The 26780-nt window shown below is 37.6% G+C and overlaps 1 protein-coding gene across 4 annotated transcripts in view; it reads right to left on the bottom strand.

Annotated features, from left to right (window-relative positions):
• Positions 1–8297: 8297 nt before the first annotated feature.
• The window catches only part of NLGN1 (neuroligin 1), a 2101123-nt gene continuing 2082640 nt past the window's right edge, over positions 8298–26780 (bottom strand). For all 4 annotated transcript variants that reach the window (XM_044070136.1, XM_044070138.1, XM_044070139.1 and 1 more), the window contains one exon: positions 8298–10338. In XM_044070136.1, coding sequence (XP_043926071.1) covers positions 9528–10338 — 811 coding nt within the window. In that variant the 3' untranslated portion in view covers positions 8298–9527. The remainder of the gene's footprint in view (positions 10339–26780) is intronic.

The following is a 26780-nucleotide window of genomic DNA, read 5'->3' as shown; positions in this document are numbered from 1 at the left end:
ATAAGTAGTGTGTAGGTTAAAGATTTATCTTGCAAATGCAGCAGTTGACAGAACTGTAGTTCAGTGCTGACTCTGTCTGATGCAAGCAGTACACAGCTAACCAAGGATAGGTACAGGTTGTGTGGGTTACCTGGCATCAAGTTTAATATATGCATGCCAGTAAGAGTAAGGTGTCAGTCCCTAGGTCCCTAGGTTGTCAGTGAATTTGCTATGGGTTGTCTCTTAGCCAAGGCCAGGGTGCACTGAGCACACCTACATCCACCTACAGGGACATCAGCAGAGGGTTCCTCCTCCGAGTCTTCTGGGACTGTGGCTGTAGTGATCTAGGCACTGGTGGGGGGCTGTGTATCCCTTCCCTTTGCTGATCCTGCTGCAGCTGTTTCTGCAGGATCAGACTGTGTAGCACAGCACATACTGTGAACATATGTGCACATGTGGCTGGAGAGTACTGCAGGGTTCCACCTGATATATTGAGGCACCGGAATTGCATCTACAGAAGCCCAAACACTCAATCTATGATGTTCATAGTTTGTGTGTGTGTATTTCTGATGGGTGTCATCATCCATGGTTCCAGGGTGTAGCCAGCATCCCCCAGTAAATGGTTGTGTGGGATGTCCCCTCTAGCAAACATCTGGTACAACTGTGATGCGTGCCAGATATGGGAGTCTTGATAACTACCAGGGCTGCCAGCACACACATTCGGGATCAACCCCTGGGCATTGCACATGACCTGGCAGTTGATGGAGTGGTATCCCCTCGTGGTTAACGTAGATTCTACCCTCTTCACCGAGTGGCACCTGCAATCTATAGCACTCAGTACTTCAGGGTAGTGTGCTACATGGTAGAAGTATTGCATATTGCTGGCCCTCACCTCAGAGGTGAGGGGAAAAGATATGTGCTCACTGGCATGTGGTAGCATGGCATTCAGGAACTGGTGGAGTATCCTGGATGCAGATGCCTGTGAGACCACCGCCATGTCCACAGTTGGTATTTAGAAAGGACCTGTAGCTAGTATCCTAAGGGCTGCACGTACCTTTGTTTCCATTGGGATGGGTTCCCTCTGTTGGCTCTGGGTCTGAGATGATGGCGGCAGAGCTCAGTGAGTCCTTGTAGTATGTCCCTGTCCACTCTGTAGCACTCTACAATCCCCAGCTCATGTTAATCCTGGGAAGGTTACCCTAGACCTGAACACTTGTCTCCTTCTCTGCCTAGGCCTATTGTCAGCAGCACCAGCAGCATTGATTTCAGCATCTAGCACATACAGAAGTAGCAGACCTGCAGCAGCTCCTAGTATTACCTCAGTTAACATTTCCAAGTCTGTACTTCAGTGGTCCAGAGTATTGGAGGAAAATCATAATGTATGGTGTATGCATACTTTATATAGCTCTGCTGTAGGTGCAGAATGTGTGATTGGCTAACTATGATGCATTCCACCTGCCTACAATATAATTAACAGCATTTAATGGCCCTATTTCAGTGCACAACACCTTGCACAGCACCGCGCTGTGCAGCATAGCTCATACAAAGGTCAAAATATCTAACTGAATGCATTTGGTTTTAAGAACACACTCAGCCAGGCAGTGTGCATTGCAAACACACGCATCTAAGCTTAAAAGAGCTTAAACGTAAGAGGACACACTCCACCTGATGTCAGCCACATCCTGCGTAAACATCAACATTGTGTAAGATCATACATGAAGGGAATATGCAGACACGATTACTCCTTCCTGCTATTCAATAACCTCTCCTCATTTGCATACCTATCCGTGCTAACATATATTTATATGCAGGTCCACTGCAATGATTCTACATGGTCTATATAATCAGAATGTTGGGCTGTTTCTATTGTTGTGGCAAATGCTAATGAGGCATTCCAGAAGAGTAGCCTATACTAATTAACCATGTGCTCTCCTGCAGAAATACCCTAGTTAAGGAATTTATGCAGCTGAGTGATTCTCTATGTAAACTAGCATGACTGGTAATGTTAATGAACAAAGATGAAATGCTGCATTCCTAGTTCTAGCAAATGGAGCAGACTATACAACAGGTAAGATGCAGGAATGTGTGTGCATGTGTGTGGAAAACTTCCATAGCATTCAGCTCCCTTGCGCTAATGAGAAAACCCTGTAATATGGGTGGGGAAGCACTAGACACAAGGGGCATTCTTTAAATATCATTTTAAATCATTTAAAAAGTTATTTGAACTGCTGATCTTGCAGAATGAAGCATGTTCTAAAACAACAGTGGAACATCACAGACCCAGGGCACTCTTTAAGTATTATTTTTTGAAAAGTTGATAGAACAACAGGTTTCCAGCGGTGTCAGGGGGATAATTTCCTGAAGAGTATGAAGTGTGAAGCATTCATGTCTGGCATTATTCACTGGTTGCAATCATCTGGGAGAATGAGTGGCTGGGCAAAGATAATAGGCAAACTCAGGGGCCTTTGAAAAGTGTGTGTGTGTGTGTGTGTGTGTGTGTGTGTGTGTGTGTGTGTGTGTGTGTGTGTGTGTGTGTGTGTAAGTCAGTGTAAATGAGGGGAGTGCTAATGGGATGAATGGGCCACCAATGATTATTACCACAAGAAAATAATGTCCAGCAGTAGCAGCAGCACAACACAATTCTGGAACAAGCAAATCAGCTTATATAAGGTTTTTCCACACTGGGGTTAACTATGTCTGCGAATTGCATTTCTTGCGATCATGGAAAATATCGCTTTTGGACACAGCGGTTTCCTTGAGCATAGAAAAGTTTTTGAATCCTCATCAACGACACATTAATACAAAATTGATAATGTATTGATTTAAATTTATGCATATTTCTATTCTTTCTTTTTTCTCTGAAAAGATATGCATATGAATTATCAAACCAGTAATACGCTTACAGCATCATTCTTAAATAAAACAATGTAAATACACACAATTACTGAATATTTCCTTAACATTATTTAATTTTATAAAACAAAGTACATCCTGAAAGTACAGTATATTCATCTGGCAATATTAAATTATTTGTCAGAATTACAAAAATTTAATTCAATCTATGTCTAAATAAGTCTGTGTTGCTACAATTGTTGATAACTAATTTAATGACAAATATTTTGGTACTTTATTAGTTATGATTGATGAGGACATATTTTTGCATGACTAGGAAAGCAATGGCTAGGAGTTCATTTATGCTCTTAAGTTTTTTTTTTTTTTTGGCAAGCTGCTAACCACTTACGTATTCACTTCAAGACATTGCATTCTCATTGTTGTATTATAGACAACAAGGATCATTACTGATATTACCTTCACATGTTTTCTAAAAAAGAACAGTACTGCATCATATGTTACATTATGACAAGTTATGCAGATGCACCAGAGGGGGGAAAAAAAACTTCATTTCCTGTCCAACTAATGAAAAGAGTTTAGTTATTCTTTGTTGAATGCTGTTGTGTGGTGACATATGTGAAAATATGTGTAGGGGCATGAATTAAGCTGTATGCGTTTGTGTGTGTGTGTGTGTGTGTGTGTGTGTGTGTGTGTGTGTGTGTGTGTGTGTGTGTGTGTGTGTGTGTGTGTGTGTGTGTGTGTGTCTGCCTTTGTATTTGCACTGGGGGGGTTATGTAGGGAATCGAGAGCTTGGTCTGTGTCTGTGTGTTGAAGCCTGCATATGGGTAAGTGGGTGAGTGTTTCAATGGCTGTGCTTAACTTTTAGGGAGCCTGTTTCTTGTGAAATGATTGTGTGTGTGTGTGTGTGTGTGTGTGTGTGTGTGTGTGTGTGTGTGTGTGTGTGTGTGTGTGTGTGTGTGTGTGTATGTGCATGCGCATGTACATGTTTGAGGGTATTAGGTGTTAGGTTGCCTTTGTAAAAATAATCCATGGGCTGCTAGGGAGAACAGTAACCTGGTCATCTCTGGCAAGGTGAGTGTGTGCTAGTGTGAGATTTAGAGATATTCTAATGGTCAGATAATGAGGTCTTGCCCATTGTGGTCATAGCTGTCTGTATTGCATTTCCTCAGAATTGCAGTAATTGACTGACCCATGTTGGGCAATTTCCATTTGTAGTGAGCATTTTTTCTGAATCCTAGAATATGTTTGTGAAATATCAGAAACACTAAAGAGGGATATTTTTACTGACCAATTTTGTTTATTCTGTGGTACCGCAACATTAAGGCTACTGTGCCTTTCTAATACTATCTGAGCTTGGCAGTAAACAGTATGAAGAAAAGAAGAGATCTGACTTTGATTTCAGAGTTATTTCAGCAATGTAAGCCTAGTTTCTCCAAAAGAGCTGTGTCTTATGAAACATACATTAACTAAGCAAGTAGAATAGCAAGCAAACAAATTTGAAAAATGCATTTTAAATTTCATGATGAAAACATAAATACTTACTTTACCAATAGAAATGGAATGAAACAGTATTGCTAAGTAATTCAAGTTTACCATGTCTATCCTTCAGACAGATTTTATTTTTATACTTACAAGTTTGTAGACAGACAAAAGCTCAGCAAAAGTGTCTGTTAATTTACTTTATTTGGGAGCAATTTTCCACAAGAATAACCAACTTATCTAATTTTCTTTTATAATAAAAAGAAAAATTCTGTAACAACTCATTACTGAATAAGAAAAAAAGCAAATACTTTGAACAGATATTACCAAAGAAAACAATTTACAACTGGAAAAAAGATCATTTCTGTTTCCTGACATCATCTTAGAAGAGCCATCCTTCGTGTTTTCAATTACTAACACACTTCAGTGAAACTCGCTAGATAAATCCCCAACATTTAGCATCTTCAAGCTGCAACAGAAATCTCTGTTGTAGGGTAACGTCTTCAGTACCCTCATTAAGTAAGCATACCTTTGTAAAGAAACCCAGACAAATATCATATTAAATAAACATATATGAAAGAGCTGATCACTGTCATGCCTGAGTCATCTGCAAATAGCATGTCTGGAAACCGTGTCTAATAATCTGTGTATGCTTTCAAATGGGATTTTATATATATATATATATATATATATATATATATATATATATATATATATATTATGGGTTGTGAACTTTGCTGCAATTTCTCACTTACAAAATTGCATGCATTTTTGAAAGGATGGAACAAAATATAAGCACTTTATTGTTGGATAAAGGACACAATACGGAAGGAACCTTAAATGAAAAAATAAAGTAATGTTTCAGCTTTAACTAAAATTTCATCAGATGATAATGCAATTGTTTGGTACACTAAAGGATGAAAATTCATAATATTATTTGAACAGTAGCCTGACATTATATAAAGTCTAATTGCATAAAAAGTAGAAGAAATATTAAAGTTGTATTCTCTTGCATGTAAATGGCAGTCAATCTCATCTTAGTTTAATGATTTTTCTCCATTTACATAAAGTAGTAGTGGGTAATATTAAAGTTGTACTCTCTTGCATGTAAATGGCATTCTATTTCATCTTATTTTAATGATTTTTTGCCACTTACATAAACTAGTAGTGGGTCAAGAATTGTAAAACTTTGGACCTTTTATAACATATCTGCAAATTAATTAGCATAAAGGTTTATTATTTAGCAATCAGTTATATTTCAGATTTGAACTATTATTTTTGTAGCAATGCTTTACTACATTAGTACTTATAAAAAAAAATTATAGTGCCAATCAAACATACTATTTGCAGCATCAATATCAAATACATATTGCAAACACCAAAATGATCTGAAATAGCAATTCTTCTTTCTCGCATTTCTGCAGCAATTTAAATGTTCCCTTAACAATGGAAATCCTTATTTAACAACAGAAAAAGAAAAGGTAATAAAGGCTTAAAACATGAACTACGCACATATAGTTTACAGGGTATGATAATTTTCTATCATAAAAGCATTTGGTGAAAACATAACCTCCATTGGAGATTAAAATATATATAAATAATTACATTGCTAATACTTGTGTAACTAACAATGTCAGTTTCCTCACTGTACATATTTAGTTTTTTTTTTATGATGCCAAATTAAAATGACATTATTTTTTTTCTCATTACAGATTTTGCTACTGAACAGTGCATTTTACTTTGTTATACACCATAGCTGAATCACCTGAAACTGAACAGTGATATACTTTACAGCCATTAAACATATACAAAATTTTAGAGCATATGACACTTTCAGAGGGGTAAACTGATACCTCAATGAAGCTAGAAAATAACTTTTAAGTGTTTCAGGTTATACATTATATCTTAACAATTTTGGCTTTCCTGTCATACTGTACCTTCAAATGACTAGCAGAAAATATTATCAACTAAATTATGTTTAAATGTTTGGTGCATTATGAAGAGATAGTCCCTCACATGCCTTGATAAAAATATCATCAAAGATATGATATCAATATTTATCTACTCTGAAGTGTATTAAATATATAAAATATCAACACCAGATAAAAAAAGTTAAACTGCTTTGATGACTAAAAAAAATGGCTATTCCACAGAAACAATTTTTCTTTAATGAATTTGTGATATAACTATTACCATTCCAAAACAAACATGGATGGGATGTGTCCAGAAACACAAACTACAATTCAGTATTTTAATACAATTACTTAAAATGAAAGTTTGAGTAGGCCATCATTTCTATGAATATCAATTTATTTTAAAATTTCTTGTAAAGCAAAGTAAAATGCAAAGAGACCATGTGCATTAATACCTTGACCTTATTCACACCGATCCACATTTCACATTAAGCATGATTGAAAAACACAAATTTGAAAGATTTTGGGGACTATTTTACCATTTTTTACCGATTAGTGCCATGTTCTTCTATATTTTGCATTCTGCAGCCTGACTTTCAGATGACACCCACTGTGAAACTTTTTAGGACAGTGGCAGTAAGGAAGACTGATATTAAGTAAATCATATAGGGTGCAGTGTCTTAATATACCAACATACTGTCTGATGAATAATTAACACTGATTTGCTCTTGCTTTTGAAACTGGTTTATATATAACATATTCTAAGCTTCATGTGAGGTAACCACCATACAGTACACATTGAGAAAAAAAACGTGGGTAAGAGAACTGTAACAACTGTCTACATGAAACAGTGAAAGATCTGTTCTACAATAACCAAAAAATGAGGAACCAGTCAAAAAGGTAACTAATAAACAAAACAGACTGGATTTCGAAGACAGAAAAACTCCACTCTTTATTGGCTAGTACATGTACATATGTACTAGCCAATAAAGAGTGGAGTTTTTCTGTCTTCGAAATCCAGTCTGCTTTGTTTACCTGTTCTACAATGTTACACACTTTGCCTGGCTTATCATAACACAAATCTTGTCTCATTACTTGGTATCTATAAAGACAGATATTCAAGTGTAGGAGATATCCTAGGCATTCCTTTTGATTAGACCTTTGAGTGTATAGGCAGGTAACTTTTTGGTAAAGATATATGCATCATGTGTGGGTGTGTGCATCTGTGCGTGCTTGTATGTGCATGTGTTAGAATGTGTCAGTGTGTGTATATATTTATATCTATATATATCTATGTATATACATATAATATATATATATATATATATATATATATATATATATATATATATATATATATATATATTAATGCACAATGCAAAATACATGCACACATCTCTCAGTCTCTCTCCTCTCTGTCTCGGTCTCTCTCTCTCTCTCTCTACACATATATATATATATATATATATATATATATATATATATATATATACATTTATAGAGATAGATATGTGTGCGTCTATGTCTGTGTGCAAAGATGTATACATACATATATATTTTATATATATATATATATATATATATATATATATATATATATATATATATATATATATATATATATATATATATATATATATATATATATACAAACACTGGATACACACAGGTATACATGCAAATACAGACAAGCACATACACATGTCTGTGCATTTAACATACAAATGTATTCATGTGCATAAACATGTACATAATTTATTGTGCAAATCTGACAAAATATCTATGCTGCTGATGCTGAGCATAGTAGACTGTCCACTGTTGGTATGTGATCTTTAATTAGCCTTTTATGTGGTTTGCTGTGATGGACTATATTTTTGTCCAGAATGTTAGTTCATAGCATACTATAAACTATAAAACTGTGTTTTCAGTATGTTTGTATATATATATATATATATATATATATATATATATATATATATCTATATATGTGTGTGTGTGTGTGTGTGTGTGTGTGTGTGTGTGTGTGTGTGTGTGTGTGTGTGTGTGTGTGTGTGTGTGTGTGTGTATACACACACACACACACACACACACACACACACACATATGTATTTGTCTGAAGAAGGCAGTATGAAATTTGTTTTAACCCATGGACCCCCAATGCATTAACACATACAGTACAGCATACCATAGATGAGTAATCACTGTAGCCTGAGAAAGTCAGTTTTATTAAACTGAAGTTCTATTAAATGTACTTCAGTAAATCATAATTCATTGTATCACCATGGTTCCATTACCCATTATATTAATTTGAAGTAACTGGGTACATTCAGCAGTGACAAACTCATACTAAGATATTAACATTGGGATGATCTACCTCTTTTTAAAAATGTTCACAACTCATTTGTAATATAAACAAAACAAGATAATAAAAATGAAATAAGTACTATAATCTGGGATTTATAAGCGAGTGTTCACCACTATTATAGCTACCACCACACAGATTATACACCTAATGTAGTACCATTTTTATCACTGAAGCTACTGTGAATTTATGTAATGTAATTACATTTTGCCTCTAAAAAAATCTTCTTTTTGTTGTGCCAATTGATGGAGGAAACTTCTATTTAAAACTCCAGTGGGAATGAGAAGTACTTTAATTGCGGCTTTATCAGCAGCACAGCCACCAAGCATATAAATTATCATGCGTATCGTGCTAAAAATATCCAGTTCCCTTTTTTCCCCACAATTTATACTGACAGCACTTATGTGACAAAGTTGCACCTGCCAGAATCTCAACCTCTTTGTTTAACTGGCAGAATTCAGCATGAAGCCCCCAAAGAATCTTTAACTGCACTGGTGCTTTGTGTACATATCCAGATATGTAATTATGTTCTAAAGAATAAAACAGTTCCAAATAAAAACTGGAGAAAATAATCCATGACATTCCATGAATTTGTCTCTTGTGCATATTTGTAGATTTCCCATTTTCAATTATCACTCTTCCTTGCTTGTGTAGCACATGCCTTATCCTATTATGTTTCTCAGAACCTCCATGAATACATTTTGTTTTAATTTTAAAGAAATATAGTTTTAATAATAATTGCTTCAAGCAATTTTAAAATAGTGCTTTATAATCCATTTGACATGGCCATCCTTTGACAAACCACTGTAACTGATATGTATAGCCAAGTACAGTTCTGTTTGTAATTTAAATCAAAATTGTATACCTGGATTATCAAATTCTCTTCAGCATTACTATTATATTAACCATCAAAAACAAAGTTCCTTTTCTTTCATCCCTGGCTATACACGAGTTGTTGAATGTGAGTGAGGGTGAGGATGTGGCAGTGTATTATTCTGTCCACTAGTGAATGTATTGAATGTGTGTAAGGGCTGAATCCCAGGTATACTATTTGGAATCATTGTAATTGTGTTGGGTGTCATTAAGGGAATGTCATCTGGAGATCTTCTCATAGCCAATGTGTAATCTGGGGGACACGTGGTCCTAAGAACCACCTCATGTGGATGCAGTGCTTCACATTCATGATCCAAATCAGTGTGCTTCATTTGGAGGGACATTATCTCCTCTTCTTGTGCATGAGTAAGATCATTGGTTGTATTGTGTTGTGGACTACATCTTCTGTGTCCATCATGCCGTCTCTTGTCCTTTTTGTAGTATAACGCAGCGAATGCCAAAATATTCAGAAAAAGCAAAGATGCGCCTACTGCAATAGTTACACTTAGCTCTGTCGAGTAGTCCCTTTGATCCACTAAGAAAGGTGTCTGTTTCTGACCATCTCCTTTGGCAGTGGGAAAGGCTGATGTAACAGGCCATTTCGTGGTAGAATACTTCTTTGATGTCAAATCAGTTGAGGGCACTTTGGTTGTTGATGGAATATAGTGAGATACGTCATTGAAGCCATGCAAATGTGGCACCAATTCCAGCCATAAGTTTACTTTATTAGCTCTGTAGTGCTCTTTCACACGAGGCTTTAGACCAATATGCAGGTAAAGTTGATCTTTCTGAGAATATCTAGTCCAAGCAACTTCTTCAAATCGATTAGGTTTTGTGTGGATAAATTTTGTATCCTGTGGTACAGGCTGATTTGGGTCACTAGAAACAAAACAAAAGAAAATATCTTAGATACTACAATATATTATTATTCTGAAAAACATGTTATTATTTTCAGAAGCAATACATAGGAATATAACTTTCAAATAATTCAAAAGTGGACAAAAAGAGAATGTGTCATATCATAGCCAACAGTTATGGAAAATACATATATAAAGGTTTAAGATAAAGTCCTTAAATGTTCTTGGAGAGCTCAATAGCAGTTCCACAATCCATTTAATTTACATTAGACCAGCATAGACTGTGTACTTAAAATAATATGACTAGTTTTTTTTTCTTCTGTAAATTTAGTCTTCTGCACCAAAAATGCATTGCAGATGATTTTATGTCTCACTCAAGCTTTAATTTACATAAATTCCTGGGATGTATAGAAATAGTAAATATGATTTTATGAGAATAAAATGAGCATGAGGTTGATTAGGTATCCAGAAATGGAAGAATGACATTACAATAACTTTAACAGACTATTTCTTTTTTTCAGAAATAAAATAATTTCATTTCAAAAATGAAGGTACAGAATGAAAAAGTAATTTGCAAAAATATGAACTGGTTTGCAATGACACATAAATGAAGTACTATACACAAGTGACAACATTAATAGCCTAACCATCTTATTGCAATCAAATCATAATTGTAACAAATGCAAGAGCATTACATTAGTATGACAGTGATTTGTGGTTAAAATGTCAAAAATTATTTTGGGTAGAATGCATCTAATTTTATTCAATGGGTCTTTCTTTTCACACTGATGCACAGAATTCTAAATTGTATTTCAGTGTGTTTTCAGGGAATGAATTTCATGACAAAAGAAGCTAGTCAGTGGTCCAACTATCACCTGTGAAGAAGCAACATCATGATGCAGGAAACAGAATGCTCAGCTGTGAGTTCAGTGTCTAACAGCTAGTGAGATAAGTATCAGTTAGCTGTAAGTGTCAAGTAAATGTAAACAAATCATTTAAGTGAACATGAAAGAAAAAGTCAGACAATCTAGAACTGAAATTAGTGTTTGACAATGGTAAACAGTGATGCAGGTGGGCACAGGATAAATGATACGATGCTCAAGTACACACTGAGATGCATGAGAAAATTCAAGAGACGTGAAGGCCTTTCGAGGTAAAACATTTTATATTGGAAGATATTTTATATACATCCGGTTTTATCTGGTGCAGCAAAATACTGTGAACAGTGGCTTCCCCTAGATGATTTTTTTTCATGTATTTCAAATAGCTTGTAACGTTCTCAGGGACAATAGCCTAGTAACTTCCTATGATCCTATGAATACTTTAACAGACACTGTTATTTACGTAGCTCAACGAGGGAATGTGGGAGAACCAGCTGAGAGACTTTAAGGAGGGCATTCAGGTTGTCGCCATGGTTAGCTCAAGGACTAGATGATGCTAAAACATGTTTTGTATACCAAAGCAATCAGATTGGTCTATCTTAGCTCAGGGATTGTTCAGGGATTGCATGGCATTAAAACCTGTTTTGCATATCATCTCAGTTGTAGCCCTTTGTAAGCTGATGTCTTCTCCACTGGTTGACCCTTACTCCTTTGTTTACAAAATAAATCAATTTTGATTTATTACTGAGTCATTAACATTTGAAGTATATTTATTTCATCTGTTATATAAGACTGAAATCCAGTAATAAAGAGGTTATTAAATAGCTTTTAGGACCTGGAACATTGGAAAGTAACCAGAGAAATCTCCTATTTTGGTGGTAGGATCTTCTAAGCTCTTGAGGGTTGAAATTGTGTGGGAATGTGCCAGACCTGTTTTGTTGGGGACCTGCTGTGGTAAGTCCAGTTCCAATAATTCATTCCCAGAGTCCTGGTTACAAAAAATAGGAACCTTTTAGTGCTAATGACCCACATGAATAGGGTCTGGAGGTCACACTTGGCCCACTTTTATGGAACACATTGTAATTTTCAAAAGATTATAAAATAATGGATAGTAGTAATGGTGAAAGACTTTATCAACTGCTTGTAAGGGGCTTGTGACTCAGAACTTCTAGATATGTTGGACTTTGGATATTAATCAAAAACTAGTGTTTGAACTTAAATTGCCTGCTTTTTGGGGGCTTGTGGCTCAGATCATTTTGAGCAGTAGCCACACTGTTTAAAAGCCCTGTGGCTCTGGAAATCTAATTCTCTTCAGAACAACAAAGAAAAAACATAAATCTTTTCAAAGCACCACATTAAATAAAACAGGTTTTGAGATGGAGTCAATCTAGATTAGTTTTTTGGTAATTATTTGTTGGTTAATCAGGTAAGTAATTTAGTCTGGAAACCCTTTTCAGCCATGACCCAGACCACTTTGCCATAATAAATAGTTAGGTGATGTTAATACAGTCAAAATCTGTGTGTGTGTGTGTGTGTGTGTGTGTGTGTGTGTGTGTGTGTGTGTGTGTGTGTGTGTGTGTGTGTGTGTGTTTGTGTGTAAATTTTATATATATATATATATATATATATATATATATATATATATATATATATATACATGGTCTATGTTAAATGTTCGAACATCCAAAATGTCGAACCTTACATGGTCGAGACCAAATGTCTGACATTTGGATGCTCGAACATAAAAAAAAAAAAAGAAAGAAAACACAGAAAAAAACACTTTAACACCTGGCAGACCAATTGTATCTGGTAGAGGCTCATGAACAGAACCTATTTCTATGTATTTGGAGAATCAGCTTAAACCACTACTACCTTTAGTTAGAGCCAGGATTAGGGATTCTACTGAATTTTTAAGGTTAATGAATGACATGCAAGGGACTATGGATTCCTACCTATGTACTCTTGATGTACAGTCACTTTATACGAATATTCCACACCATGGAGGTATAACAGCAGTTAGATTTTGGTTGATGAAATCTGGGATATATTCACCTGAGCACTGTGATTTGCCTTTAATGTTATTCAAACTGGTTTTGGAACATAATGTTTTCTATTTTGGCAAACAATGCAATTTACAGCTTAAACGGACAGCCCTACGACCTTTGCTCCCATATATGCAGACCTCTTTATGGGGTTTCTGGAGAAGAATTTGATATATGGTGATAACAATAAATTTAAGAAGGGTCTAGTAATGTGGAGACGTTATCTAGATGATTGCTGGGGCATTTGGTCTGGCTCTCTATATGAGTGGCATTTGTTTGTGAAGTATCCCAACTATAACAGGTTTGGCTTGATATTCATTGATAGGATTGAACAGTCTAATATAGATTTTCTTGATATTCATGTTTCTAAAGCTGTATATGGCACAATGACCACTGGACTACATAGGAAACCTTTTACTAGGAATGCCCTATTAGAGGCTAATAGCTGTCATCCTAAGTATATGGTGAATAATATACCTAAGGCTCAGTTTCAGAGATTAAGGCGCATTTGCAGCCAAGATGATAACTATTTGCTTGAGGCTGAAAAAATGAGGACTAGGTTCATTAGAAGGGGTTACAATAGATCTCATATAGCACGAGTAAAAAATGAGGCCCTTAAGTTAAAGAGGGATCCCTTTTTATTAGAGACCCAGGAAACTAAACCTAAACCTGTTAGGCCTGATCAGTCCATTGTTAGATTAGTTACTACTTTTGGTATTAACAGCTTCAAGATTAAACAGGTTATTGACAAACATTGGTATATGTTAAAATCAGATGTGTTTTTTGACCATTGTTTGGGTGACTATTGCTCATATAGTTACAGGCGGGATAGGAATATGGGGGGATTTCTGTCCTGGTATAATGGATGTGAATAGAGATAAATAGATTGGTAGTGGATTGAAATGCTGTAATTGTTGTGGTAATTGCATTTATTGAAATGTCATATTTAAATTTAGATCTTTTACATCTATAAATACTTCAAAAGTTTATGAAGTTAGATCATTTATTACATGCCAGACAGAATGGGTAATATACATGGTGGTCTGCTAGTGTGGTGCTTTTGATGTAGGCCAAATGGTGCTTTTTATGTAGGCCAAACTTCTAGGTCCTTTAAGAGCTGTATAGCATTACATCTTAGTGATATAAACTGCAAGAGATCTAGGAGTGCATTATATAAACATAAACTGGAACATATGTCATCTCATTTTGGTTTCATAGGTGTTCATGCAGTGTGGGGTAAAGATCTAAGGATTATAAACACAAAATACTCAATAAAAAGGAAAGACTGTGGATAGTTAATTTTGGGGGCTACCTATAAGCCAGGTCTTAATGAATATATTTAGTAAGGTGCTCATAGTTGTTCTAATGGCACCAATGGTTTACTCTGGGTCAAGAAATATATATAGCATAGATATTATATGCTATATATATTCTTTATATATGTATAATGTTATGGGTCTAGGACTTTTGATCGAATGATCAAAAGTTCGAAACCCAAATGGCCGGGCATACTTACACGAAAGTGCTTTTCACTGAAGAAGCACTTTCACGTAAGTATGCCTGTTGCCGAGGCCGTACTATGGTGCGGATAAGGAAAAATTCCCCTTTTCCCCATTGTAGTGCAGATTCAGAGGGAGAAGGAGGGAGAATATTAAAGTAGGGGGGTGCAGGGGGGTGAAGCCCCCCTGCAAAAACATTAATCTAGTGTTTTTTTCTTTTTTTAGTAACACGCTTTAACGAAAGTGCTTTTTTGATAAAAGCACTTTCGTTACAGTGTGTTCGATGGTTATGGATTTGGACGTTGATCATTCGATCAAATGTCCTAGATACAATTTTATATGTATATGTGACCTTTGTATAAATACATGTGCTTAATACATTTCAATATACATATAACTATTTATTAGTATGTGCACATGTTTGTTATGGGTAACAGTTGGTGGATTTGAACTTGATAGGATTGAACAGTCTAATATAGACTTCTGTTATATAAAGCTCCAGTTGTAATGGTTACACTATCACACTGATGATGCCAGGGGCAAAACCGTTATGTGTTTTGAATACTAGTTTCTCTGAAAGTTGCTGGGACACTCCTTGTACATCTTATTTTTGCTGCGTACTTCTAATTAAAGAAGTTTTATACAACTCAACTGCTGGATTATTTTTTGTTTTTATGTGGAAGATATATTTGTGCTGGACCATGTGTTGAGCTATACATATATATCTACCATAGGTAGTAGTAAATAAATGTGCATAATTAATTAGCAATGAAACAAATAAACACAAAGAGTAGTAGATATGCAAAAAATAAATTATTCAATAAAAAGAAGACATAAAGAGATGAAGCAGGAATATTTGAAGTTAATAAAGTGTTAAAGGAGCAAAGATATTTACATAGTCATAACATATGCATTTAATCAAGCTATTTATCCTGAATCAGTACTTTTGAAGGCAGATGCATCATTTTGAAGTTATACAGTTGCAGTTTTAAAAAGGATGCTTTAGTTACAAGTAGACTGTAGAACATAGCTCTAGTATCTTATACTGTTTTAATGAAGGAGTCTTCGGTGATAGGGAGAAGTGAGTCCTTAGTAAAGTATATAGAGTGGCATGAAGTTGTATAATGAATAGAAAATAATAGTGGGGAAAACAAAAAAGGTATTATCTTTAAGATTAGTTGCCAGTGCAGGACAGCACTTCTGGCAGAACAGCTTAATGTGAGACATGTTGTGTTGTTCGGAAACAGATGCTGGTGCTACAGTCATTCAGTCAGAAGAGCAAGTTAAAGTATGCAATGTTTTTTGGAGAGAATGAGTATTTGACCGTGACTTTCCTACTTGCATGATATTATCCAGATTTAGGAGTAAGAGGGTCCTAATTATTAATAAGCATAACTCATAAATAAGAAACTATAATAGTGTGAAATTGGAGTTTTCAAAGTGTTAATATTTTTGGGTGTCAAACTGCAAGGCATATAAAGGAGTTGGTGAAGGTATTTCTACTAGGGTTACAATTGTCTAAAAGAACTAATTTTGACAATTTTTGTTTATTTCAAGTAACATTACTTGCTTGGGAACAGCATTTATCTTAAAGATGTTTTGGAGAACTGATTCTAAGGAATATAAAAGTCATGATTTAAAATAACTTGAAAGGATTTAAAATATTGGCCAACTTTGAGATGAAGAAAATGATCTCTACAGAGCATAACATTTAAAGTAGGAAGGCCACCAGAATGATTAAGAAGCAATAAGTAACAACAAAAATTGTCTAAGATTGAAAACTTGCTTGATAAATTCTAGTTATTTTTTTTCAGACTATGGTAATTTGATGGTACCTGACTTTTCACATGGCCAACTTGGAAAGTATCTAGAAAGCATACTCTAGGTCCACCAGCAAATTTTATATTGCAAAAATGTTTATAGTAATTTTTGTAGTTTGCTAAACTAAGCATGTCATTAAGGGCAAGAAAAATTGCATAATTTAAAAACCCTTAAAAAACAGAATTGGTTACTGTATTTCAAGCTATCAAAGTGTTAAATCATTTTCTAAATTCACGCATATATTAATTATGACATTTATCTAGAAACAAAAGCACAGTGATGAAACAATATCCTTTGGAGTATCTAGACTGACTGTAGTAATTCTTTAATTGTTGCCCAATCTAATGAACTGACTAGATTAGACCTCTGGGTAGAACAGTTATGCAATTATTCCAATTGGCAAAGGGAGAAACAAATAATAACCACTGATTATTAGGGTAAGTAGACGATTTCATGGTGAAGAATAAGAATTCTCCAAAAAGAAAAGAAAAGAAAGGGAATGAAGGACCTCTGAAGAACAGGGAAATTTTAAAAGTGGAAATAAAGACTAGGGTTGTAATACAAAATCTTCACATTTACAAAACGGAGAGCTGCATTGGAAGCAACATTCCTCTGGAAAAGATCAAGTCAGTAATAATGGATTCCTTCTTTGGGGGTGGGGTTATGTAGGTGGGTGTGACTAAGAATAAGGATACAAATGAGGAATGTTATTGCACAATAACTAATGCAAGTTGGCTATTAACTCCATGTCACCTATTTTCACTTTTTTTTTGTTATCTTGTCATATTTGTACTGTGATTGTATAATCTGGATAACAGGAGAAAAAGAAAGAGGAGCTTCTGTGGCATTACAGTTTAAGAAATAGTCCTCAGTTTGTCCAACATAAGATGCCACCTTTACGTAAACCCATAGCTTCTTCAAAGAAATATGGCAGCATATGTGCCATGTTTAATTGTAATGACCTTTCTCTACAGTTTTACACTTGTAATGAAAACTTCAGCTGATCCAGTTTCTACTTATATTTTGCATTTTTTACTGTGAGTTCCAAATGTGAAATATATATATGTATATATATATATATATATATGTATATATATATATATATATATATATATATATATATATATATATATATATATACATACATATACTTTTTTTGCCTGCTTACCAGTTACATAAGATTACATACCATTCCCTGTAATTTAACTTAAGGAAATTGATACTAGGTTGTTACTACTGTTTAAGTACTAGCTGTGTGTGGCTGCATGCCACTCATTTCTCTACAGTTTAAAAGATACTGAAAAACAAAGCATATAACTTCCATAGCTGAAATATCCAAACACTAAGAAAACCAACAAACTAGCCAAAGATGACTACATTTAATAAAGCTGAGTGTTTTCATTCCAAAAATTACACAAGAACTTTCTAAGAACAAACATACTTTACAAAAATGCCAACATCTTAAAAAGACATGATTCACGTAATGAAAGCACTCAGTTTTATTAAATATCGCCTTCATCTTTGGCTGGTTCATTGGTATTTTCCTACAGTTTAAAAGATGCTTCCTGATTTTGCTTATCCAAATCTGCCATTATTATGTCAGTTAATCACTGTGTTAATTACCAAATTCAAGTTGTTTAATGCTTTTATTTATTTTGCTTCACATTGTTATTACATTTTTATTTAAGGAATTACATCTTGTACAGGAAAGCAATTAAATTATCTCAGAAATGATGGTTCACTTCAGTACTTATTCTCCAAATAACTTTTCTAGCAGTGCATTTGACATTCCTATTTGAGGAACAAGAACATTTGTTACATTCAGCTAAGTGGATGAATATTCTGCAGCAAGAATAACATTACACTAATGGATAGTGTGTTTGGTGCCCAGAATATGTTTAGTAAAAAGCTCACTGGGAGATTATTTCCATTAAAGTTAACGCTAATTAAAAGGCAAAACTTAAGACAACATAGAAGCAATATACAAACATATTGATAATTCAGAAGGTGGAGATGTGAAAGCAGCCTTATTCGCTCAGCTATCTTTTTCTGTCTCCATGCGCTACTGGGATGTGTTTATTGTCTTTCAGAATACGACATACACAATGTTTGTGACTCTTACAGTCATCACCATAGCATACAGGGATAAAGCCTATGGCTCAAACATTTGAGGTGTTGGCAGGGAGGGAAAGCATGCCAATCCCAGGGAGGAGGGACATTTATCATCAGTCCAGAAGGTATGATGTGTTAATTAAAATAGCATGATGACCAGTAGTATGCAGGAAAGGGTCAATTCAGAGAAATATATTCAGAAACATAACTGCACTAGTGGGAAAAATAATTCAAAATGCATTTCATACAAATGACCGACAATGGCATATTTAAATGTTAATGATAGCCATGACATATGAACTAACAAAATCAAACATATCAGTGTGATTTTGAAATGTATAAAATTTGCATAATGAACCACGGTGATCAGTATATCTAAGTACCATAATTTCTTGGAGAACAGGTCTATCATACGCGCTAAGAAGCTAGGTGTAATATCTTCTTTAGCAAGTCAGCATAAGTTAGTTGTTGTCTAGTATCTAGTGTCCATGATGTTATTTGCAGTCAAACTCCATATCACAGAATAATCTGATAGTGGCTTACATACCATAACCATCATGCTTGGACATAGCTGACAATTGCTGTGTGGACAGACACATCATATGAGAGCTAGTACATGTGTACTCTCCTCACCTGGTATCAAGTGGGATGCATCAATTTCTTATTGCAGTAAACATGAAGGTTTGTGCAGCTTGACCCTTGCTTGACCTTTCAACATCATTCTTGACCTTTCAAAACTTGACTGAAGGCACGCTTAGAGCTGTGCAGGCCTCATCCTCAAAAACTCTACAACTGTTCTTAGATGTGATGCTGAAGCATGTGGAAGGGCATATCTGTTTCCAACTGTTCATGCATTCTACAATATAGCCTATTTTCCTGAGGTCCAGAAGGCCACTGACTGTACCAGTATTGCCATCAGGACCCCATCTGCTAAGCAAGGCATCCAATGTTTCAACTAGGAGGGATTACACTCTAAATTAACAGGTAATGTGCAGAGCTCAACATATTATAGGTTCATAAGATCATAGGTGTGTACTAGGCTAATGTTCCTGGAGCCTTTACAAGCCTGGAGCCACTGGAGTGATCCCCAGCGTGAACTTTCTATTTCCCATCCATTCATCAAGATTTCTTTTGAAGAGGGTCAGTGAGGTGCTCTGCTTGACATGTATGGGAAGTCTATTCCAGAGCATGGGCAGTCTCTGGGTTATGAACCTGTCCCTCCAGCACGTTCTGCTGATTGTGGTAATGAGGTTGAGGTCTCTGGAGCATGTGGTGTGGAGGGATTGGGATTCCTTTAGATGTAGCATTTCTAACAGAGCTGGGTCAGACATGGCTTTGTAAGTCAAGCAGAGATCGCCTCTTAGTAGATGATATGGGACAGAGAATAGCTGCAGTTTTTTGAGTCTGTCCATGTAGGACATGTGTTTAAGGCCTAGGATCCTCATTGTGAGGTACTTTTGTGGCCTTTCCAGCCATTGCATGTGTCTAGTGATGTACAATCCAAATGGGGCATTATACTCGATGATTGGCCTAATGAGGGAAGAGTAGAGAGAGATGATGACCTCTTTCCTCCTGGATGCAAAACCCTTGGTAATGAGATGTGCCACATAGAAGGACTTTCTGACCACAGTGGCAATGTGGTGGTCAAAGGAGAGGTTACTGTCAAACTGTGTCCCCAGATCTCTTAGGTTCATAGGTTCATAGGTTCATACTAGGCTATCTGCCCTAGGGCATTTATAAGCCTAGCCAGAGTGTGTTTGGCTTTCGCCACCCATTTTAAATTAATTTTGCTATGCCTTTTTTTGAGGTTAGTATACTGTGCCTCTGTCTAACAGTGACACAGAAGTGATAGCCGGGGTAAACCTACGATCTCCCATCCACTCATCAAGATCCCTCTTGAAGAGAGTCAATGTGGGACTCTGCCTAACCTGGACTGGGATTTTATTCCAGAGTGAAGGGAGCCTCTGGGTTATGAATCTGTCCCTCCAGCATGTCCTATTTATTTCAGTGCTGAGGTTCAAGTCTCTCGAGCACATAGCTCGATGGGATTTGGATTTTCTGAGGTGCAGCATGTCCATTAATTCCGGGTTGGACATGGCTTTATACGTCAGGCACAGATCGCCTCTGAGCAGGCGGTATGCCACTGAGTAGAGCTGGAGTTTCTTTAACCGGGCAGCATATGGCATCTGTTTGAGCCCTTTGATCCTCTTGGTGAGGTACTTTTGGGGTCTTTCCAGTTGCTGCAGGTGTCTGGTAAGGTACATCCCAAAAGGGGCATTGTACTCAATTATGGGCCTGATGAGGGATGAGTAAAGAGGTACAATGACCTCCCTGATCTAGATGTGAATCCCTTCATGATTAGGTGGGCTATATAAAATGTTTTTCTAACCACTTTGGCCACGTGGTTGTCAAATGAGAGATTGCTATCAACTTGGGTCCCCAGGTCCCTAATGACTTCTTCTGTACTTAATGGATTACCACCTATGTGGTAATTTGTGGGCACTTTGTTTTTGCCAAAGGGGATGACTATACACTTTTTGGCATTTAGCTTGAGGCCATGGCTCTGGCACCAGTTGTCTGTTTCTATGAGGCCCTTTTGGAGGATGCTTGTGTCAGCTGGAGAGTTGATTATGGTGCCCAGTTTGCAGTCATCTGCGAACTTGGTCAGCCACAGTCCTTCTGTGTTGGCCTGTACCGCCGAGAAATATATACCGAACAAGAGAGGTCCCAGGACTGAGCCTTGTGGGACGCCACTTGTAACTGGTTTGGAGTCTGACATGGCTCCAGCAATTCTAACCATGTGGGTTCTGTCCTTGAGCCAGTTTGCAACCCATCTAGTGACATAGGGGTTTATATTTAAGCTGGTGAGCTTATCTATAATGCCCGAGTGGAGTATTGTATCGAAGGCTTTTGTGAGGTCCAGGTAGGCTGTGTGGACCACCTTCCCGTCGTCAATGGCCTTGGTGACTGTTTCAAAGAAATTGACCAGGTTTAAGAGGCAGGATCTGCCCTTAACAAAGCCAAACTGGGTAGGATCCAGTGTCTGTAGGTCCCCAATATCTTTATTTATGAGGTCCATGATGATCCTTTCCATAGCTTTGCAGACCAAGCTAGTCAGGCTTATGGGGCGATAGTTTCCAGGATCCGTTGAGGCACCACCTTTGTGGAGAGGGACCACTGTTGCTGTACGCCACTCTTTGGGTACATATCCTGTAGTAAGGCTAAGATTGAACAGTAGTTTTATGTTTGGGTTTAGCTCTTCTTGGAGTTCATGTAGGACACAGCCCGGGACACCATCTGGTCCCATTGATGCTGTGTTTTTTGCTTTGGAGAGGGCAGCTCTTACCTGAGCATCTGAGATGTCAGGGAGGCAGCACTCTGTTGGGATAGATATTTGCCCTTTTGGTGGGGAGAGGGAGGAGAAGTTTGCACTGAACCTGTCAGCTAGGATGTTGGCAATGTCTGTGGGCTCGGTGTATTTTTTGTCATTTTGGACTAATTCTGAGCATATCTGGGAATTCCCACCCAGGTTCCTAACATAACTAAAGAAAGCCTTGTGATTATCCTTAGTGTCCTGTGCAATTTTTCTTTCTAAGCTGGCCTTAGACGATTTTATGAGTGCCCGTAGTTTTTGCTAATACTGATCAGAGATGCCTTCCCTTTTTGGGATTTTGCTCTATCATGTAGTAGCTTCCTCCTTCTATTGTATAGTTTGTTTATGGCTGGGGTCCACCAGACAGGACGTCTGCCTTTGGAGGATTGGGTCTTGGTTTTATTTGGGATTGCATGATCCATGCATTCCTGAAGGTGTTCATAGAATGCGTTTATAAAGGATTCTGCGGTCTGGGCAGTATTTTCCACAGGCCCGGGGGCTTTGAAGGATTTCGTCGCGGTTTTGAGGCGTGTGAAATTTGCTTTAGAGAAGTTTTTCACTGTGGTTTTCTGGGCAGGGGGTGGGGTCGGGATGTGAATATCCAGTGAGATTAGTTTATGGTCTGATCTTACCAGTGAGGGATACACTTCTGGTCTGGAGCATAGTATCCCCATGTTGGTGATGATCAGGTCCAGTATGTTTTCCCCTCTTGTGGGAGTGGTAACAAGTTGTTCCATAGCATTTGAGTTTATAAATTCTAGGAACCTTTGGGCTAGGGTGTTGGAGCTAGAGTAATGCTCCCAGTCTATGTTTGGGTAGTTGAAGTCGCCCAATATAATGGTGTTTGGAGAGACCTTCATATTTTCCAGTATTCTCAGGAAGGCCAAGTGGGGTTCCTGTGTTTGGGAGGGTGGTCTGTAGCAGGCTATAAACTGGAAGGCAGTTTTACCCACAGTTAGTTGCACATGGATAGTCTCTGATGCTTCGTGCTGTGCCACCAACCTGGAGGTGTGGGTATCTTTGACGAATATTGATACTCCCCCTCCTTTTGTGGTTCGGTCCAAGTTTTGGGGCCGAAAAGCATGGTATGAGGTATAACCTGGTAGTGCTGGGGTGCTCTCGGGAGCCTTGAACCAGGTTTCTGTTACTGCACAGATAATGATGTTCTCCATGCTAAGGAGAGTTTCGAGTGCGTGCATCTTGAGGTTTAGACTTCTGGCATTGAGTAGCATTACTCTTAGTTTCTTATCCCTTGTGATACCTATGGAGGTGGGTTTGTCTTTTGAGCCTTGCCTAAAAAAGGCACTATGGGGGTAGCAAGAGCCTTTGCCAATATCCGAAAGCCCAGGGGTGACAGGTGCAAGCCTCTTATAATGCATTCAGTGTTCAGTGGGCTCCCATCGATGTGGTAAATGGTGGGAACTGAGTTTTTCCCAACTGGGATGATGACACATTTTTTGGGATTAAGCTTAAGGCCATGGTTTTGACACCAGACATTGGTCTCAGTGAGGCCTTTCTGTAGGATGTCTACATCACTTGGGGAGTTAATAATGGCTCCCAGCTTGCAGTCATCTGCAAACCTGGTCAGCCAGAGTCCCTCCGTGTTGGTCTGAACTTCTGAGAAGTAAATGCCAAACAGGAGAGGACACAGGACGAATCCCTGTGGGACTACACTCATGACTGGTCATCAGTCTGACTTGGAGTCTACTACTTTCACACTGTGGGTTCTATCTGTGAACCAATTTGCAACCCACCTAGTGATATAGGGGTTTGTGCCTAGTGTGGTGAGTTTATCAATAATTCCAGAGTGGGGAATGGTATTCAAAGGCCTTGGCCAGATCGAGGTAGGCTGTATGATCTGCCTTGCCCTCATCCATAGCTCAGGTGACTGACTCAAAGAAGTCTGAGCAGGCATGATCTACTTTTCACAAAACCAAATAGCATGGGATCTAGAGTCTGGAGATTCTTTATATCCTTGTTAATTAGGTCCATGATGATGTGCTCCATAGCCTTATGTATTAGACTTATCAGACTAATGGGGCGATAATTCCCAGGGTCTGTAGTTGCTCCCCCTTTACAGAGAGGGATGATTGTAGCAGTGCGCCATTCAGTAGGGACAAAGCCTGAGGTGAGACTATGAGTATGTACAATATATCTGCACAGCAGCCAGTCAGTTTCCTTGATCTCTACATCTGGCATATGGGGTCTATGGTAGTTCTCAGAAGTCACTCTTCAGCAAAACCACATTCATTGACCCATATTCAGTGAAAACCAACTGATTTGCTGAATACTCCCACAGCAAGGAAATACTTGCCCCGCAGCACAACTTTACCCTTTTCCCCAATGTACTGTGATCTCAGAGTTGGTATATATAGTTAGGGGGGTGGGGGCACAGCCCCCCACACCAGAGCAGTGGGAGGGTGAGGCCCCCCACCTGGGTGGGTTAGATTTAGCTAGATTTGGGTGTGTTGTGCTGTGGGGCAAGTATTTCTTTTCCCTGGGAGTATTCAGCGAATTGCGGATGTGATTTTTGCTGAATACGGGTCGATGAATGTGTGTTCACTGAAGAGTGACTTCAGCAAACTAATATAGACCCAGCATATGTGTGATCTATGCCAGGGTTTCATGTGAGGAGGATTTTACACTGGGTCATCTAGTGAGAAGTCGCAGACACTGCAAACAGCAAAGGCCATGACGATCCACTCTCATGATGATAGAAAGCATACTACTTATAACCGTCTTTGCTGTGGTGTGTTGTAAGTTATGCCATATATGCCTTGTAGCCATGGTTGATAACCCCCATCTACAGCTGTCAGACTATGCTGGAGATAGTGTACAATACTGGATTGTCAGAGACACAGAGAAGCATCAAACATGTGTGCAGAGTTCTGATGTCAAACTTCTGCCTGGATACAATCAGAGATCACTGCAGCATTCTCCAAAGTCCTGCAGCAATATACTTGTGTTTTTTGTGTGCAGTCTGTACCACACTACCTTACACAGTGCTATGAATATGGCTGCAACAAGAGCAGACTATAACACTGCCATACCTGGGGCAGCTATTGGAAAGAGCTGGATAATGAGTCATCAGAGAACTTAGCTGCAGTCAGTCCTCATTTGAAGCAGAGGTGGGCACAAAACATCATGGCATTAGCAAAGAGTCAGAATCTGGTCCACAACTATGAGTCATGACAAGGCAGATACAGACCAAAACAGGTGTATTAATTTGTATATCCAGTCTATGCATTACACTGTATTGACTGGTCATGCTGGGCATTAGACATTACTATACTTGCAGTAGCAAGAGGAGTGGGCAAGGTAAATTATCTATTATTTGCACAGATGGGGGAGTACAGTGGCATGGAGCCACAGTGGTAAAATAGCTAGAAGGGTAATGGATGATTCCTGAAGTAAATACATGCATGGATAGGGGACTATGGTGTGTGGTTCTGGGAAGGGAATTTCTGGTAGGTTTTAACATGTGGCCATGCAGTTTCAGGTCTGGAGGTATCCAGTCCAGGTGATGGCATATTGTGTCTGCTTTGCATTTGAGACCATTGTTGAAACCTGTGCTCTCTGGTTCAGGCAGATGGATGGCATCAGCTACACAATGGTTTGACATGAGTACCTGTGAGTCATGATATGACTACTGGGGAGTGGGCAGGTACTGAACTCTGAGGCCCTGAGTGTGATACAAAGTGAGGTGTGCCAGAAAAGGAGAAGGAGTGTTGGCCACATCCGTCTGAGTGTCCATAGCCAGAGGTGGAGACCATATTGGAACTGAATAAGCATTGGCCAAGCCCAGGTGAATGCTGATGACCTGGAGTGACATCACAGTGTGTTTTAGCTGAGGAACAGTATGTAACATCTGTGCTAATTATGCAAACCTCCAAAGTGCAAACAGTCCCCTACCACAACAATGGCAACCTATTCACTGCACCCAAAGGAATGCAGTAAGCGTTTACAATGGCTACTGCAACTACCCACCTACTGTATTGTTCATGCTTGAAATTTACTATTACACACTGATAGGTTTGCAAACATTAGTTATTAATAAAGGTAGGTTTACTTTTTGCACTCCATCTGATGAAGCAAAGCAATTATTTACTAACTTTGAATTTAAACTATAAAGACCTGCAGGTGAAAGTTGCCCCTCTTTCAACATATATTTGTATTAAAATTATGCATATATGTGATATATTTCAGTTATTATGACTATGAAATTCCTAAAATCCAATTCCACATACTGTTTTGCACAATAACTGGACTATGAAATTATCTTATCAAAGTGATGATTTCTAAAGCATTACTTTATCTTAACTATATATCCTCATTCCTACATCATGGGTAGATTGACATGCTGATACCTAAGACTGGGGAATACTACACTGACTCACATCTTGTTTTGTATATACTTAAAATGTCCTAAATGTCTAATTGCTTTCATTGTGCTGTCAAAGGCATGAGATTTTGCAAATGTTGTCAAAGTCTTGGAAAGTCACATGTTGTCTTATTCTTCTTGGTATTATGTGCTTTTTATTTATTTATTTATTTATTTATTTAAGATTGTGTAAATTCAAGAAGAAAGAACCCCATCACATGTGCTAAGAATTGTATGGTCAAAAGGGACTGTTTCTCTGATCATGGAAAATGACATTTAGAGACAGATAAACCACAATAAGGTAACACCTCAAGATAATCTAATGTACATGTCTCTAAACAATATGGTGGTGTTG

This window comes from Protopterus annectens, chromosome 4.part1, assembly GCF_019279795.1.
Source record: "Protopterus annectens isolate FY-2018-M chromosome 4.part1, PAN1.0, whole genome shotgun sequence".
NCBI lineage: Eukaryota > Metazoa > Chordata > Ceratodontiformes > Protopteridae > Protopterus > Protopterus annectens.
This window is presented reverse-complemented; position numbering and strand designations above follow the sequence as displayed.